We start from the raw sequence: 19,814 nt of genomic DNA, 5'->3' as shown, positions 1-19,814 counted from the left end.
GCTATATCAAATGCAAGGATTATTATTATTACCTTTAAAATTAGCATTATCGATCAAAAACTAATCTGCACTATATTATATGACAAATTGCCTTTTTAATTTGTAGGTTTCTTTTCTTCCTTCAATATGTTTTTAACCGAGCTCTGGATGTATGCAAAAGCCTTTGGTGAATTCTTTTTCGGTTTGTTTATAACGCATAATATAATAATATGGAACGAGATTTAATTATGCCTCTACTTCACCTCCGCTCAAAGCCATGTCAAAAATTACACACAATCCTTGCTTTTCCCCGCACAAAAATGTTGCCAAATCCTTCTTTATGAAGACAGTGTACTTTTAATCAGGGAATGCACGGCCTCAGTAATTTGCACTGGCATCACTCCTGAGCATTTGAGTAAATCTGTATTCCTGAATAATTCAATTTTAATCTGCCAGTTTTGAGCCATCTCCTGTGAATAGCAGCAATGTTTTCAATGTTGTTTCCCTGAGTCACCTCTTATTTCAGACAACTCAGTGCTCATCAACCTGATTTCGAACATTCTCCTGGGAGCACCCTTAGTCACATCAATCGCAACATTTCACTTGAATGAAAAATTGTTCCTTCAGTGTAGGACAAATCTCTAGCCCATCATCAATTATAACTCTCAAATACCCAATACTAAATGACTGGTAAGAAATCAATGATGTAAAATTGAACACGTTGAGTTTGTCATAAATTTCAACCATAACATCTTTGTGACTTTGGGAAGCTTGTCATTGACTACTGTAGGGAGTTATGCAATTGCTGTTTCAATCAATATAGATTGGACAAGGATTGTTTATATTGCCTAACATTTTCTATAAAGTATGCAGATGTCGCTTGTAAATATGATTAAGTACAGCTTACATGGCTAACCACAACATATTTTACAAGATAATTGAAGGTCTCTCATTCTAAATATCAATAACTGCACTTCAGATGCACTTCAGCTGCACTTCAAATGTATCAGAATAGGAAAAAGCACACAATTTAATATAAAGCATTGGTCGACTTCTCCAGTAAAATAACTACTGTGCAGTAAACATTAACACAATAAAGATCACGAGGTATGTTAATAACAGTGAAGCAATGGTTTTGTCTGGCAGGAACGCTCACACGTTATATTACACAGGACAAGCTTTCTGAAGAATTCTTAATATCAAATCCAACATAAGCAGCATGGGCAATGCAGACATACAGTCATTGCTAAATCGAGGTCACTGTATAATTGTTAAGATTCAGCTGGAGGGTATGACACTCGGATATAGATGTGTATAAAAAATCAAAATCATTTGCTCTGTTGTAATCCCTCTAAACTTCTCTACCATGATGCCCTTGAAGTGCAATTATTACAAGTGCAGCAAAAATCCCCTAAGCTGTCAACAAACAAAAGAATTTGAGATGAATAAAAATTATTCACGCTCAAAGAAAGACGTCAACATAGGATGATTTTTCTTGTTTTTTACTGCCAAGATGATGTATAAAAGATAGGGAGAGATAACAGACATTCATGGTTGCAATGAAATAAATGGAGGCAGCCAAATAGGGTTCTAATTAGACAAGGTCAACAAAGTTATTTAAGACATTCTGTGGGAATACACAACAAACCAGAGTTTGTGAGCAAAGAAGGTGTCGAGAAGCGTAACAGACTGTGAAGAGCACACAATTCGCAGAGACCATGTAAAAGAAATGGAAATAACAATTTAAAGTTAAAAATCTCTTCTAGCATCTGGGAATCAAAACACATTCCTTGCTAAAGTGACTGTAAGAAGCTAGAGAGAGAAGCCATTCTTCTGATGTCATGGGAGTGTGCAGTCAATAAGAGCAGTTTCCACTTGATAAAGTGTCCCATAGTTATATCCGGTGATAATTCAGGAAGGGAATGGGTTTTGGAGTACTGCAATTGTGACCCCTATGTAATTTAATGGGAACAGGAAGGATTCAAAATTGCAATTTCAGATATGTATTAAACTTTCAAGTTATAAATCTATTTTCCTACTTAGAACAGGAATTTTTTTTACTTGCACAATTAATTTTATGACAGCCTAACAACTGGTCCTAAATGATTATTATTAGCAGCTCGCCAATATTTTAGCATTCTCACACAATCAAGTGTTCGGCTTCCCGTTCAGTTTGACTGCTTCACATTATTTCTAATTGATCCTTGTAGGTGATAAACAACCATCCATTACATATGCATTATCATGATTGACAGTTCAAGTGACTGTTATTCTTTTCAATTGATTTAGAATGAGGGGAAACTCCCACCCCTAGATTATTTAAGATCAACGGTCTTTAGTTCTGCATAGATGAAAGTTGCAAGCATTATCTGTTTGTTTCACAGTAGATGCAACAACAATTCCCACTTGTGTCTTTCACATACAATAAACATACAATAAACATCTCAAAGAGCTTATAGCCAAATTAATAAGTGAAAGAGGATATGAACCAATGTCAAATACAACAATGTGGGATTCATATATTGTAGCTGTATATTTTTGTCAGATTCCAAAATACAGTTAAACCAGTTCAGGCAACCACCTCCATTCAGCAACCAGCCCCTATTAACAAACACCCTGGAATAGCCCATTCAGTGTGCCTTCACACACAAATAAACCCTTACTCAGAGGGTACACTTATAAAAGGCCACTTTGGCCCAATCCCCTGAAAGTTATTGATGACAGCTTTGACTTGAGAAAAGTCCCAGCCAACCCCAGATGGATTAGTGTCTAACTAGAGTATGGGTGTCAAGAAGGAATTATTCACCATCCCACCCCCCCACCCCCCATACATTAACAATTTATTCTGTTTATTGGGCTAACTATTTCATGTGCCTATTAAATTTAATTTTGTTATACATTACAACATAATTTTATTATATTATTTTCGCTCTTCATCCCAGAGGATGGTACATTCACCAATAATCAAGTATAAGGAAGTTCTGACAGAAGAGTGCTTTTCAGAAGCAGTGGAGATCTTGTGTGCACAGAAGAACAAAGAGGAAAATATATCATCTTGACAATTGCAATGTGTGGGGGCAATAATTGTATTCCCAAACACATTCCGTTTCTTAATTATTATTGCTCCTTAATTAAGGAGCTCAGGAGGAACTTCTTCAAGCAGAGGGTTGTGAAATGTGGAACTCAATGACAGAAGCTTATACTGACAGTAACAGTTGATTGGCTGGACAAAAATGCCCTGAATGACAAATTTGGAAATAATCAACCTTTCTCGCAGCCCCCTCCAACCCCCGACCTCTGAAGAACGTTTTTTACCCAGGGGTCTTACAGATTCAATATCGACGGAATGTTTATTTTATTTAGCAAGTGACAAGCAAGACCCTGAAATAATACTTAGCTAGAGTTTCAACACCACAAAAAATGTAAAAAGAGTCTGAAATGGAGTCAGTTGATGCTGAATCTGTGAAACAGGGAATAAACTATTCTCCAGAACAACTTGCATTATTTAACTCTCGCACAGAGTATTGTCCGGAATGCTTAACAGTGGCGGAGCTGGGAGAGAGCAGATTGGTGACTATAGGTACGGTCTAAGAGGAAGGTCTTTGGTGTGATCTGTGATGTTTCAAGAAGGGGCAAGGTGGAGTGATTGAGGCAGAGAGTTCTGGGGTCTCAGGGCTTAGGGGCTGAAAGCATGGCTACCAATGGTGATGTAAAGGGGACAAGGGACTGCAAGAGGCCTGTTTATTGTGGGGGGTGGCGTTGCAGGTGGTGGGTTTCAATCCCAAACCAGTTAGTTGCCAAGGACAAGTTTTAAGAATCTGTTTTAACTACAATTTCTGGCCAGGCATATAAAGCTTTTCTTAATTAAGAAATGTTCATAATTAATTAATGCTTAGGAATGGCATTATTTTCATCCAATGAGAATAAATGAAGAATTAATGAAATGTAGAATAAAATAAGAAAAACACACAGACAATCAAACTGATGTGGAAGCTTTAATCCCCACAGGATATGCAATGCCAAGCACAATGACAATGTGGTTCACAAGATTAGCCCATGGCAGTGAAGGCACAATAGATAAATGAGATTTAAGCATGAAATGCCTGGGACAGAGATGCAAAATGTGCTGAGGTTTGAAAGAGGCAGCTGCGAACACTTTGAGAGCAAGTCAATTCCAGCAGTAATGAGGTCAAGGTGAAAAGCTTGAGCCGAATAGCCTATTTCCATGCAAGAGGCTCTGTTTGGAAGGATGCTCAAGCAGTGGAAGCGCTCATGTTGTTTTGCAGCACTTAGAAAAACACTTCCACAGACAAGATGGAAAGGTGAGAGATTGCAGCTGCTTTCATAGGGAAGCAATTTGACATCAGCTTTGTGTTTGCTGAATAGAGTCTGATGCCGTCTCAGTGATCTTAATACATGGAAGAACCCTCATTGTTTCTTTCACATGACTCAGGCCAGCTTGACAGTTTATAACATATAATACACATATTGTGTAAATTTAGGCTTTGAAAAAAAACTTGACCTGGAATTGAAATATGTAAAGGTTGTCCCAAGACACCACAAATTAAATAGATGCGAGGTAGGAGAGACATGGGATGAAGTGATGAGTTAGGGGGAGGTGGGGGAGAGATTAAATGAGATATCACATGATGTTTCAGTTATATTTTTAAGAAAAAATTATATTGGAATACAATTTGTGATATTCCACGATGCATTCCTTATGCTAATTAGGACAAGCAATATCTGATACCAATTTAATAATAATAACAATCCTTGCATTTGATTATAGCGCTTTTCACGTCTTCTGGATGTCTCAAAGTGCTTTACAGAATATATTGTAAAGTGAATTGATTGTATATTTGTGGGCGAAATGTCCCACAAACAGTTGTGGATTGAGCGACCAAATTATCATTTTATTTATTTATTCTCTTGAGGGATTATTAGCCCCAGTGTTATGATTATTCATTTACCTGAGCAATCTGTGCCCTTATTGGTAGATTCAAGAGAAATCACAATCTTTGCACTCCTGTAGGTTTAGCCAGCACCCCATGGCCCATATCTTTCTAAGACCTGAAATTCCACCTAATTTTTGCCTGTAGCTTTAGCATTTCTGAGACACTATTCTGCGTGAATGATGTTATATAAATGCAAGTTGTTGTACGACTATTTTGACTGTCCTCCTTCGGTGAAAAGAGTAAGTATGCAGCCACTTTAGAGCTGAGCTAGCAGCAAGGTTATATGCTTGGCAATAGAATTCAGAATGAAAGCACCTCACATTGGCTGCCTTGGTAGTTCTGTTCCTGATCCAGGGCATTGCTGATGACAGACCAATCGGCTTGGTCATTGGCAGGATTTGTAGGGTAAGATGGTCCTTGTTGGCCAAACAGCAGTAAGTTTGCCAGATAATGCTGTCAAATGTCTATGCGGTTTTAGCTCCAGTAGTATCCCGATGCACACTTGCGTTCTCAAGCCTTCGCTGTGCATAAAACTGTCTGGAATTAGGTAAGCATGGTGTGTCCCTCCAGGGAGAGAGTTTGAATTCCATTCTAGAAACCGAGATTTCCAGGGATAGGTGGCATCCATATGTGGAACTCTTAGTCCGTTTTTGGGTAATAATAATAATAATACTTGCATTTGATATAGCGCTTTTCACGTCGGGAGGATGTCCCAAAGCGCTTCACAGAACACACTGTAAAGTGAATTGACTGTATATTTGTGGGCGAACATGGCAGCCAATTGCACACAGCAATGTCCCACAAACAGTCGTAGATTGAAAATGACCAATTTATTATTGTTTTGGGTTTTGGAGGGATTATTATTAGGCATGTGGAGTAGGAAACTTGCCCAATGTTTCGCCCTGCCTGGAATTGAACTCAGGTCCCTCACTTGCAAAGCGAGTGCTCTAACCCCTGAGCTACAGGACTCCTCTTAAACTTGGTAATATTTTTCTGCAGCTGGCTGAAAAAAGACCATTTTGCTCTAAAATCTAGGTTCAAATAGAATTGTGGAAAAATTGTAAATTTAGTGTATATTTGGAAGTTGGTATTCTCCAGTTTTTAAAAAGTAATTAACTTCAGATTAAGATTGAATTGAAGAATTTTCCACAATTCTGTATGAATTTTAGATCAGATAGTCCCACAGACTAAAACCAGATGGATTTCACACCTCCTGTGTTTTTGTCTGCTGGGCTGCCAATCTAATGTGTAGGAGTACAGGGATTAGAAACCATGAACTGTGCTTTCACTACTCATGCAAATATATAATAATAATAATAATAATAATCCTTGCATTTGATATAGCGCTTTTCACGTCGGGAGGATGTCCCAAAGCGCTTCACAGAACACACTGTAAAGTGAATTGACTGTATATTTGTGGGCAAACGCGGCAGCCAATTGCGCACAGCAATGTCCCACAAACAGTCGTAGATTGAAAATGATCAATTTATTATTGTTTATGGTTTTGGAGGGATTATTATTAGGCGTGTGGAGTAAGGAAACTTGCCCAAGGTTTCGCCCTGCCTGGAATTGAACCCGGGTCTCTCGCTTGCAAAGCGAGTGCTCTAACCACTGAGCTACAGGACTCCACTTAATATACTCTTAACATTGATGCTAAATAAGTAAGCAATCATTCTTAACATTGACGTTAGATAGGTAATTAAATAGTCTTAACCTTGGTGCTAAATAGGATAGTAAATAGTCTTAACATTGACACTAAAGAGGTAAGTAAATAGTCTTAACACTGATGGTAAGTAGATAGTATTGATATCAAATAGGTAATCAACTCATTTTCCAGTATTTCAAAGGCTCAGTTAACACAAGGAACACTTTAAGGAATACTACAAATGTTGCCTCCCGTGAATTAGATCATTATGCACAGGTTACAGTTACATAGTTAAACATTGGGCCTTTGTTTGCTGGGGGAAAAAGTTTTAGGGGAATATAATAGAAGGATTCAAAAATTATGAATGGTTTTGATAGTAAATAGAGAGAGACTATTTCCACTAATGAGCAAGTTACAAACAAATGGGCGTAAATGAAACATCACTAGAAAAAAAACGAGGCTTCAATAGAAAATGTTCTCACACAAAGGTTGTCCGTAACAACAAATAAAACGTAATTTGATAAATAACTGAAGAAAATCAATGTTAATAAAAGGTACAGGGAGAGAGAGGTGAATGGGATTAGTGTAAAAAAAAATTCTAGGATTCTATGGATAACAGTGGAAATGACAGACAAATGAACACAAATACAAGAAAAAAAATAACCATTGCTGAACGTGAAGAGATAGAAACAGAATTAAAAGCTGAATCATTCATTCTTATTTATGATATAGTGTCTCTTGCATCAGAACCCTCATAAAAAGTGTTGGACAACATTGGCGATAATTTTAATTGCTTTTATAAGTTTAAAGACTATATTGAATGTTCAGTTATCAATTTTTGCCATTTTTGTAATAGAAATAGTCACATTTTGAGGGTTGTTGAACATGAGATAAATAATTGACGGAAAATCGTATTGAAAGGGTACAGGGTAAAGAGTAAGGAGATGTGGTTAGAGTAGATAGCTGAAATGCTGTAAACAGTCCATCTGTCTGTATTGGTACACTTTCACAAGCATCTTTTATCAGAATGTTGCTATATCAATAAATACAGGCTTGGTCTTGCAGTCAGTTATTTCCTTTTAATGAATGAAAGTTATGTTATATTTTAATTATTGATAGTCCTAGAGAAACGTTAGCTTGATTTTAACAGCTTGTGCAAATGATTCCAACAAAGAGACAATAATTATTATTACTGCCTGGTACATTGAACAGATTCTGAACATGTTATTCAAGAAATACAATTCACATTTTGTGTTTCGGAGAATTAACATGGGAACAGTAAACACTCAGGCTGATTGTAAAAATAAGGGCATTTCCACTACAAAAATTATTTTACATAAAAATGATCAACTTTGCCCATTTTTTATCCTTAATTTCTGTTTTTCATATTCCTGAACACCAACTTTGCATAAACCTTCTGTCTTTAACATTTAAATGTCATGTAAATTCATAAAAATGTCCACCTTTGGAACACCAGAAGTACATTTGAATCCATGGGTCCTTCCATAGAGATGCCTTCAAATAAGAAATCTTATATACAATAAGTGCTTCAGTGACAGCTCTCATTCAAGGAATTGTCTCACTGTAATATTTGGCTACAGTTATTGAGGAAACGACTGTTCTCTATCGAAGTCACAAAAAGGTACTATGCTTGCAGACTCCTGGGATTTCAGTTCATCTTATTCGTTGACTGTTTGCATTATTACGGCACAGGAGATGAATGCGTTTCTGAACTGCAAAGTGACAATATGTCTCCTGAACTGGAAACCTTGTACACAAATCCCCATGGGTGTGGTATGATAAATATTTATGTTCAGTAGAGCAGCATCAACTCCTCCAAACTGGATAGAAAGAATACGAGTCTCTCTGTCAATTATTGTACTTCGCCTTCCCAGCACCACTTTGGCTTCCGACATAGAGAGGATCCATGCAAGCAACTTTGGCAGCAAAGAAGGAATGTATGCAGTGCAGAACTGCAAACAGATTGGAAAATTCCAGCTCCTGTAACAAAAGAAAGAAAAATAAAGGAAGGGAAAACAAACATTCGGAGACATCATGAACTAGCTTCAAATCTAGACAATCACCTGTCGGTTTCAAGTCGATTTCATATTAAGCTAAATTGTTTAATATTTTCATATTTCAGAATACTAAACTAAACCTGCCAGATCATCTCTGAACATCCTGGAGGATTCAATAATGCTTAACCACAGTTGTAAACTGCAAGGGTATGGGGAAAGGGCAGGCAAATGGGACTCAGAGGATTGGTCTTTAAAAGAGCCAGCACAGGCACGATGGGCAGAATAGCTTCCATGGTTCTATAGCTGACGGCAATGATACTTCACTGACATTGCTGTCAGAAATGATCAGGCTGAAATAGTTGGTTAAAATTTCAGCAGGGTGAGTGCAATGTTATGTAAGTTTTTTTTCCTTCGATGGAGGGGCAAAATATGCAGAATTCACAATTATTTAACACAGGGGACCTGGTTTGGGAACAACCCAAATTTTGCAAATCTACCTTTAATTTAATACTAGTGAAAAGAGACTAAGAAATAAGTATAGCAACTTTTAGTCAGACAGGTTTGGCAGCATTTCCAGTGGCTAAAACACGTTACTTTAAAGAGAATTGCAAATATTTTATTCATGAAGAATTATTTTGGCATTCACAGTAACCTTAGCAAACATGCCACAGCCTCTGTTGGCTGTTCACTTTTTCTTATAAGAATACGGTTTTCATGCAGAGATTTGTCCAGCTATAGATTTCAATCGAAGTCTGTAAACCTTCCTAAAATAAAGCTAGCATAACCATCACAACTGGAAGATAAACTCCAGCAGGTCATGACAAAAACTACATGTGTAACAGATAGATTGAGTGTTGTACCAATAAATCCTCACATGTCAATGATAATCAAAAGAATATTGGGAATAAACAAAGGAGTACTTAAATTGTAATCAGATATTACCAGAGGGTAAGGTGTGAGTGATTTAAATCATGAGCCTCTCATTTCTCTGCAAACAATAACTTATCACATTAATAAACTGCAGGTGCTTTGGATTTTCACTTCCAATAAATACTTGGTTATTTTCAATCTAGGCTTGCAGAGATTCATTTATAATTTACTCAGGTGTAAGTCCTAAATTTCCATCCTAAGTGATCTCAACCAAACTGAAAATCTGAGCCTGAAAATGACTGCAATGGAAGCCATCAACCTTAATTGATCATATCGTTCAATATATATAAAATTATATGCATAAGCAGGCAAATGGGACTCAAGTTTTCAGTACCTTCTATAACAATGGGTATTCATTCTCTATTATATTAATAATAATCCTTGCATTTGATATAGCCCTTTTCACGTCTTCTAGACGTCTCAAAGCGCTTCACAGAATATGCTGTAAAGTGAATTGACCATTTATTTGTGGGTGAAACGCGGCAGCCAATTGCGCACAGCAGTGTCCCACAAACAGTCGTAGATTGAAAATGACCAATTTATTATTGTTTTGTTTTGGACGGATTATTATTAGGCGTGTGGAGTCAGGAAACTTCCCCAAGGTTTTGCCTTGCCTGGAATTGAACCCAGGTGTCTCGCTTGCAAGGTGAGTGCTCTAACCACTGAGCTACAGGACCCCTCCCCTCTTTGTCTGTTCTCTTCTTGTCACATTTCCAGTACTTCAAATATTTCCAGATTGTTTCTCCAACAACACTTTCAAATGAGGATTTATTTCTATAAAGGTTTACTACTTTTTGCATTAAATCCAAATGTCAAAGATTACATAATTAATTTCACTTGAGCATTATTCTCCATGTTATAAATTGAAGCTGTTACTTCATTCAAAATGAGACATATTCAAATAACTGACAAAACAAAACCTGATTCATTTTGGTGAAGCATTGAAGTATGATTTAAAGATTCAATAATAACATGAAACTTAGCTGAGGATAACAATGTATATAATAATCTCTGTCCAGTTTCAATTTTTTTTAAGTTTTCAATTGTGAATTTATTTAGGCATGTAACTATTTTAACTATTAAAGGAGTCATTGGGATGTTTATGGTCCAAATTTTCCAATTGTGTTTATAAAAATGTACATTGAGATCATTGTGGAGCTTTTAACTGTTGTTCAGACAGTCTCACACTATGATCTGAATCGTACTTACCTTGACATCTTTGTGAGGATGAATATTGAAAATGAAGCTGTGCAGACACTGCAAGGGAATCTCATTTTAAACATAAATATGTAGCATTAAACTTTAAAATGTTAATGACAAAATTATCTTTATTTTTATGTCCACAGTTCCTGGGACCATTGAGAAAATAACTTATTTTGTATCTAAGAATCCCTGATGACAACCAGCAATAGTATTGTAAATTTAATCTGATTGCTCCAATGAAGGAATCCAGTTTAATGTTAATAATCCTTGCATTTGATATAGCACCTTATCACGTCTTCGAAACATCTCAAAGCGCTTCACAGAATATACTATAAAGTGAATTGACTGTATTTTGTGAGCGAAATGCGGCAACAACAACAACATGCACTTATATAGGACCCTCCAGAGCACTTAACAGTGGCGGAGCCTGACTCTGAGACTGGGGGAAGTGGCCATAAGCACGGTTGAAGAGGAAAGTTTTCAGGTGTAGCTTGAAAGAGGGAAGAGTGGGGGCAAGGCGGAGGGATTGAGGGAGAGTGGGGGCAAAGTAGAGGAATTGAGGGAGACTGGGGGCAAGGCGGAGGGATTGAGGTAGGTCGAGCAGAGGTGCCGGGTGATGGATTGGGGAGTGAGGAGATTGGAGAGATAGGGAGGTGCCAGGGAGTGAATGGATTTGAACATGAGTGTGAGGATCCTGAAGTCGATCTGTTCGGTGATGTGGAGCCTGGCCAGAACTGGTGAGATGTGGGTACAGGTTTTGATCCGGGTCAGCATGCGGGCTGCATAGTTTTGAATGAGCTGGATCTTTTGAATGGTGGAGCCGAGGAGAACGGCGAGGAGTGCATTGGAGTAATCCAAACGGGAAGTGACAAATGCATGCATGAGGGTTTCGGCTGTATTTGGGGTAAGGTACGGTCGGAGGAGGGCAATGTGGCGGAGTTGGAAGAAGGCAGTCCTGGTCAGGGACTAGATGTGGGGGAGGAAGGACAGCTGGAGGTCAAACTAGACGCCTAGATTGCGCACTGATTCGGTAAGTCTGAGGGAGAGCCCAGGGAGTTTGGGGAGTGAAGACGTTGACAGAAGCCAAGGAGTATGGCTTATGTCTTGTCTATATTCAGCTGCAGGAAGTTTTCACTCATCCAGACTTTGATGTCTGCCAGACAAGCTGGTAGAATATCGGCAGGCCTGAAGTTGGTACTGGAGGAGACAAAGTAGAATTATGTGTCCTCCGCATACAGGTGGATGTTTATCCCTTGTCTGTGGATGACATCACCCAGAGGGAGCATATAGATAAGGAAAAGAAGAGGTCTAAGGATGGAGCCCTGGGGTACCCTGCAGGTGCCCGGGCCAAGGCGGGAGGAGAAACCATTTGCTAAGATGAAATGGAGGTGGTTGGTTAAGTAGGACTCGAATCATGCGAGTGCGGTCCCACTAAGGTAGATGAGGGAGAAGAGGCGGTGGAGGAGGATGGGGTGGTTGACTGTGTCAAACACGGCAGAGAGATCCAGGAGGGCGAGGAGGCAGAGGGAGCCCTGGTCACAGATAGAGAGAATGTCATTTGTGACTTTGACAAGTGCTGTCTCTGTGCTGTAGGCAGCGCGAAAACCAGACTGCAGGGGCTCGAGGAGGGAGTGAAGGGAAAGATGTGACTGAAGTTTACCTGTAACAATGCATTCCAGGATTTTGGCAAGGAAGGGTAGGTTGGAGATGGAATGGTAGTGTGAGCGCCATTGGCAGCAGTGTTCCACAAGCAGTCATGGATTGAGTGGCCAAATTTCTTTATTGTTATTTTTTGAAGGGATTATTACCTCCAGAAAAGCAATCTGCCGATCGACCAACAACCAGGTTCCTACTTACTGCTAGGTAAACAGAGGCATGTGGAGTAAGGAAACTTGCCCAACATTTCATCTTGCCAGGAATCAAAATCAAGTCCTCTTGCTTGGAGGCAAGTGCTCTAACCATTAACTTTGCCCTCGCTCAGCAGAAAATAAACCTTTCAAATCTTTCAGCTAAATGGAGACAAGCATTGAAAGCTCCAAAATGGCTTGGTGGCTCCATATGATCATGTCAAATCTTCCAAATCTGGTTCCAACTGGCCATTAAAGAATTTCAACTAATGTTGATCTAAACTCGTCACCATCCCCAAACTGACAGAAATCTGTGGGCTAAACGATCACTCTGTGTGAAATATAAAAATGTTCAGTATCATTTTCTCCTGCTGACCATTGTCCAGATAGTAGATTCTTTAGTTTTGGAAGGGCTGATGAGTGAAATTTAGATGCCTGTCTAGGTATTAAAACAAATGACTTTCCTTGATTAAGTTCATTGCTACTTCAGAGCTCAATTGATCAGCTGCTTGTTAACAACCTAAATTAAAGATGTCTTTGGACATCTTACCCATTCTAAAGAAATTGTAATCCATTTCAGTACAGTTTTACTTCTGCTTCCATAAGGAATGCATGGACTCTTAAAATGTCAAATCCCATCACCTTCTTTCCCACATCCTACTGATAAATAATTGGCATAATTTTCTTTCCTTTAGCAATTTATACATTCAAAGGCACTTCAGCAGCATGTCTTCAGCCGTTTGTAATTTCATCTTTAAAAGATGAATATGTTAATTATTACTTGAGTGAATCATTATTCCATTAACAGCTCTATGCTATTCTACAAACAAAGACTACATAAGAATGATTCTTTGATTGTCAGTAACATTTATTGACCTACTATTTTTCATTTGTCAGAGTCTTTTTTGGATTTCAGCCGTATTTGCTTGTAACAAGATTTTTCACCAATTTATCTCAATGAAGTACAATTGCTAAAAGTAGAGGGCAATATTGTTCACAACCAAACAACATAATTAAGCAGCTATAGTAAGAAGCATGTCGTAAGAATATAATAATTTAATAACATGTGGAATATGGAAAGTCCATTTTCCCATCAAGCTTGCTTCTTCCACAGTCGCCCTGTTTTTATGGAGGTTTTATGGATCTCACCCTCATCTACCACTCCCAATCCAGGGCCTCAGTATCTGGATATCACAATCACAGACAAAGCCATCTCCGATCACCATTTCGTCTCCTTTAACTCCGTAACCCTACACCCCACCACGCCCCAACCGACCTCCATCTCCTACCGCCCCTGGAACAAAATCTCCCCCCTCAATCCCTCTCTGCTACTCTGGAGTCAACTGAACCCTTTGACCTACCTCCCACACTGATTTAACCTCCTCACACACTCTCCTTCACAATTCCCTCTCCACTACTCTTGATGCCCTTGAGGCCCTCATCTCCTGAAGCACCTCCTACTCACGAACCTCACCCTGGACCCCAGCCACCTCTGCTCCCTCAAGGATCAGATGCTTCCTGTCAAACGCACCTGGCTCAAAAACCAAGGGCTTTCAGCCTCTCTGCTGATGACCGAAAGATCAGTTAAAACGGTATTTTAAGATGGGTGTTGGAAAGGAGGGAGCAAATCAGAAGGGCTCCAGAAAATGGAGGCTCAATGCTTGAAAGCCCATCTGCCGATAGTGGGGCAGATAGTGCAGAGGAAATGGAATAGGCCAATAGTCGCTGAGTGAATGGAACAGCTGAGATAATATAGGTGAACGAAGGGACAGAGGTACTTAAAGCCCCTGGAGAATTATGACCAGGCTGTAGATTATTCAACCACTCACACATTTCCTCTCTTCAGCTAATTAATGACTGGAACAGGTTGCCAAGAAGGATGGTTGAGGCAGGAGATTGGACTCATTTAAAAAGCATCTTGATGCAGTGATGGGAGGACAGTAGGATGGGTGTTCTGAAGGAATGAGATCCGATGGGCCTTCTTCATACAGACTAATCTTATGAGCTTGTGAACCTCGGCCTCCACTAATAATATGTCCACTGCCCTTCTCCTTGGCTCCAGTACTAAAAATTAATTGTCTTTGATGAAGCACTTCTTCATTTCATTCTGCACTTACCCCTTATCCACCAATACAGGACTCCAGCAGATGCTAATCCAGTTTTTTTTGATTGAGTTAAAATAATACAGTAATGACTGTTTTTGTTGGCAGATGTTGAGCTCTTTCAATTTGAAAGCATCTTTATTTACTGGTAAACTGCAGTTTGTATTTTCCTACCACAATAAAGCAGAGCTTTCTCTAAGATAAAACCATAAGCAACTCAACCCGTTGATCTCCAGGTACTCATTTTATGAATATAAGATCTTTCAAATGGATTAGTGCTTGGTGCCTAAGCCAATATAATCACTTTATTTCATTAATCCATCTGCTTCACAGCATAAAACTCTCCTAAACGTGTCCCGTGAGGTAACGGTTCATTTTGTTAAGACCATACCCCTATCTTCTCCACTACTGTTCATAAGAAGAAGCTTATCCATGTCTATTTTGAAGGAGTTTACACAACCGCAAGAGGGCTATGAATGAAGAAAGCCACTTGATCACACCTTTTCAGAATATCCATCCTACTGTCTTCCTATTTCAATGCAGCATTGCTTTTGTTGGGAGTCACCTTCACATATCCACTACTACCCTGTGGGAAAAATAATCTTCAAATCTATATTCATGTTTGAGACTTAATAATTTTAAATCTATGCCTTAGAATTCTACATTAAAATCCACCCCTCACTCCTTGGCCTATCTACTCAATAGGTCCAGAATTTCGTGATAACCACATATCATCTTATATTATTCACCTGACCACATAGTTTGGTATCATCAGCAAAATTTATAGTGCTACAAGTGGCGTTCTCTCTTGAATTATTATGACTACAAAAGTACTAGGGTATACAGTAGATAACCAAAACTGTCATCAGTTACAGCTTTTATCATTTATTATTACAATTGCCAATCCTGCTTTCATCACAATTTGCTAATTTGGCATTAATTCCATGAGCTTTAGCCTTTAAAAAATCTCACATGTGCAACTTTATCAAATGCTGGATAGTCTTCATCGTTCAGTTTAGCTGTTTCTCAATAATTCCAGTAGATTGTGAGGCATGATCTATTGTTTCTTAACCCATATTGATTGCCCCTGAAAGCAATTGTGCTCTTCAAATGACCATTGATAACATCTGATATTATGCTTACTAGCATTTTGTTCACTGCAGATCTTGTCAATTCTAACCAGATCTTCTACAATGCCATTTGATTTGCAATTTTCTTCAATATGAAATTCAAGCTGTGCATTTAGGGCCTCCTTCCTGTAACTGGAATTATGTTGCACTGACCGGTAGGAATTCTGCTTGAGAGAAATCATTAATTTGGAACCTTTATTCCCATGAATGCTGGTTTCAAGAATGGAATCCAATTTGTCAGATAATGGATTTGTAATTCGTGAATCCTGCAGGCATGCATCTGAGAACAACCCTCATGTGTTTCTCTTGAACATTGATTGACCCAGATTTCCTGATGGGTACCAGAGTTCTCTGCACCCATAAAGTACAGTCAATATATACAATAGTTTCTGTGAAGTGCTTTGAGACATCTTAATGATGTGATAAGGTGCTAAATCAAATGCAAGGATTATTATTAATTAGGATTCATGGAAAACAAAATTGAGATCAGCTCCAGAGTAAAGTTCCTGAGGATCAGCTTCAGACACACCCAGAAACTGCAGGGTCTGCTATTTAAAACTATTTTGGAAATTAGATCCCATTAGTTACCATCTACTGCTTGTAACCATAGAAGAATTGCAAGCATTTCAAAGAAAGAAACTAAAACTTCAGTTTTCCATTTATGACTATTATGACCGTGCATAATATTACCAAGAAGAAAATTAACTCTGATATCTGGCGTGTTTTTTTTTCCCCCAAAGCATCATCATTCCCCGCACTGGCACTGGAATGTCAGCCCAGGTTTGAGCTCCTAACATGGGGCTTAAACCCACAACCTTCGGACCCAGAGAGTGCTACCAACTGGAAGCCACTCTATTCATTAAGCTTGCTCTGCAAATCAAATTTGGTGAATTTCTGCTATTTAGTCTGGCCAAGACAGGCTTTGGAGTTCAGTTTTCTTCTTCCCTGTGGGACCTGGGTCTAAATCTGCTCCTCAGGAAACTGAGGAGATGTTTCTTGTGGCAGGAGACAGCAGCTTGTGAGTGGAGGTTGGCCTTTCTGAGTTCAGCTTGTGTGGGTTACAATTCCACAGCATACAACTGTCAAGGATGGGGGAGAAGGGGAAATACTCATTCCATATAATTGTTGCAGAATTCATTTTTGTGAGTTTCTGTCACATTTCCGTGATCTGATCTCTGGGAGCCAATTTGAATAGACATTCAATTAACAGTGCACAAGATGAATCCATGTGACATGCTCTCTGAGGGCTTCAGCATTACATTCTATAGCTGAAAACACATGCAATGTAATTACTTCTCTGGAGGATGCCACACTATCTAATTGAAAAACACATGATGATTCTCTTTGTGGAGGTCAATAGTTCAGCAGCATTTCAGCATCTCACAATTGAAGTGGATATCCAATCTGTTGTCATTTTCAACTGTATTAATATATTTTCAAAGCATTTTGTACCATGAAATATAAAATATGCATAAGCATTATGTTTTTCACAAAAAAAAGCATTAACACAGGTTTGCCTGGCTTGATATTTGTTTCACGACCCATTACCTTCGCTTCAATTTGTTTTGTGTCCGTATTCTGGAATAAAAACTTAATCTTGCTCTTTCCATCATCTGAAGAACCTTTCAGTTGAGAAAACTTGTACCTCCAGAGAACAGCCTGTAAACAGCATGTAAAAAATAAAAAATCAATGCCAAATAGGTTATCTGGAATATTCTATACTGACATTTTTCTTTTGCCGTATGTTTGCTTTACAACAAAATGATTATGTCCTTTTTAATTTAAGATACCTGGCTGTAGTACAAAGAGAATATATCTGAAGGAAAGGCTTTCAACTCTTCAGATTGCTGATGTAAAGTCAAAATGCAGTGTGTATTACAATTGGAATAGTTTGTTACATGTGATTCAGTCAAAAGAAAGATCAAGAGAACCTGCTGGGATTGTGATTCTGCCTTCTTCCAAACTGAACTTTTGCTCAAACTAAGCAGATAGACTGTGTTCCCAGTTTACCATTTTAGTTCTACACTGAGAAATTCAGTACCTTGTAAATAAACTCTGAGGTCGAAATTCTACTAGCTGTGAGATGCTTAGATAATAATCATAATAATAATCCTTGCATTTAATATAGCGCTTTTCATGTCAGGAGGCAGGACATCTCAAAGTGTTTCAAAGGATTTACTATAAAATGTGGTGACTGCAATTTGTAGGTGAATGTGTCAGCCAATTTACAAACGGCAATGTTTCATAAACAGCCATGACGTGAATGACCAATTTTATCTGGGGGTTTCTTGGCCATGACACTGGGAGAAACTCCCTTCTCTTTTCGAATACTGTCAAAGAAAGGGGCTTGAATAAAGGGAGCTGAATGGTGGTCAAGTGTAAATATTTGCAGCAATATGTAACTCATAAAAATTACATTGCAGGGTCAAAATCAGATAGCGGCACCATTGCCATTTTCAGAAAGAGGCTGATCAACAAGCCTGGTTCATAAGTCATGAAGTGAACCCATCAGGTAGAGAAATTAGATACATACCAAAGATCCTATTCACATTTAACTGTACGAAAAGGAAATTGAATTTGGAAGAATGTAATCTGAGAAACAGTGTACTATCCAGATCTGATAGCCTCTAACAAAGCTAAAATCCTAATGCAGATACATTGTGAAGTCAGCACTACATAGTGTCACATACCAAGGATATTAACAAGCTCCATGTAGAAGAAGGCCAAATGGATTGTTTATGAGAAAAATAAAATCTCTCCATTCAATCTGAATGACTCTCCTTGGTGTACCCTGACATGTGAGACCTGTAAGAGGATCAGTTAACATTATTCTTTTGCCTGCTCCTTTGTTCCATACTGAAATATTCTTTCTCTTATTTATTGAGCTTGTCCATATCTATAGTCAGGATGCATCTTCCTCACTGACCTGATCAACCTAGCTCCTCACATTCATCGATCTTTCTTCTTAATTGTGCCAAGCACCTCTCATTTAATGAGCTCCTTCACCAGATTGTCCCTCCGCATATTACCATATTCTTTCTTCAGTGTTCCACTGACCAACTCAGTTTCTCGCTCACTAATCATTTTCCCTTTTCATCTGTACTACTGACTTTTCCAGTTCCTTATTCACATCCTTTCTTAACTCTACATCGTCAGAGCTAAGCTTACTATCTCACTCATCTCATTAACTTTATGTTGATTGTGCTGAACCTTCACTCACTAACTTCCTTCCTGAACCTTACACTTGTGTACGGAAGACCTGACATTTCTCAGAGACTTGCTCTTAAAACCATTCTCTTAAAATTAAAGACATTTCTTAAATGGGATTTTAATTTGGAAAGATGTTTTCTTTTGTTCTTCAATCAAACTTCACAAAAAAAACCATCAACATTATGATTATTTACAATTCTCCAGGATTATGCACAATCTTGAATGTTAGCACTAAGACTATGAGAAATCCCAACCATCTGGTTACTTCATCATTCACTGAGCTCCTGATCAGGGAGGGTGGAGAGCATAGGGGGAAGGAGGGTGACCGAAGATACGGTCGAAAAGGAGGGTGTTGAGATGGGACTTGAAGAAGGCAAGGGAGGGGGCAAAGCAGAGGGACTGCGGGATAGAGTTCCAGAGGGTGGGTGCCAATAGGCAAATGGTGGGGAGGGCAAGGCGGCGGATGTGAAGCAGTCTGGAGCTCACTGAGCAGAGGGAGCAGGCAGTTTGGTAGGGGGTTAGAATGTTGCAGAGGTAAGGTGAAGCAAGGCCATGGAGGGCTTTAAAGGTGAGGACCAGGTCAAGCCTGAATGTTATGAATGCATGTATGAGGATCTGGCAGCCTGTGGTGTGAGACAGTGGTGGAGCCGGGCGATGTTGCAAAGGTGGAGGAAAGCAGAACGGGACATGGCATGGATTTGGGGTAGAAAGGATAGTAGAGGGTCAAACAGGACGCCAAGGTTCTGGATTGGCTTTATAAGGTGGAGTGAGCATCCATGGATACCAGTGTCTGAG

The 19,814-nt window shown here is 38.9% G+C and overlaps 1 protein-coding gene across 4 annotated transcripts in view; it reads right to left on the bottom strand.

Annotated features, from left to right (window-relative positions):
• Positions 1 to 7,634: 7,634 nt before the first annotated feature.
• Positions 7,635 to 19,814, bottom strand: part of sntg1 (syntrophin, gamma 1) — a 142,387-nt gene continuing 130,207 nt past the window's right edge. For all 4 annotated transcript variants that reach the window (XM_007905899.2, XM_042346846.1, XM_042346845.1 and 1 more), the window contains 2 exons: positions 17,358 to 17,468; positions 7,635 to 8,580 (listed from right to left, as the gene is read on the bottom strand). In XM_007905899.2, coding sequence (XP_007904090.1) covers positions 8,449 to 8,580; positions 17,358 to 17,468 — 243 coding nt within the window. In that variant the 3' untranslated portion in view covers positions 7,635 to 8,448. The remainder of the gene's footprint in view (positions 8,581 to 17,357; positions 17,469 to 19,814) is intronic.

The sequence above is a fragment of the Callorhinchus milii genome, unplaced genomic scaffold (genome assembly GCF_018977255.1).
Source record: "Callorhinchus milii isolate IMCB2004 unplaced genomic scaffold, IMCB_Cmil_1.0 Scaffold2, whole genome shotgun sequence".
In the NCBI taxonomy this organism is placed as follows: domain Eukaryota; kingdom Metazoa; phylum Chordata; class Chondrichthyes; order Chimaeriformes; family Callorhinchidae; genus Callorhinchus; species Callorhinchus milii.
Note: the sequence above shows the minus strand (reverse complement) of the source record. Positions and strands in the feature narration are given on the sequence as shown.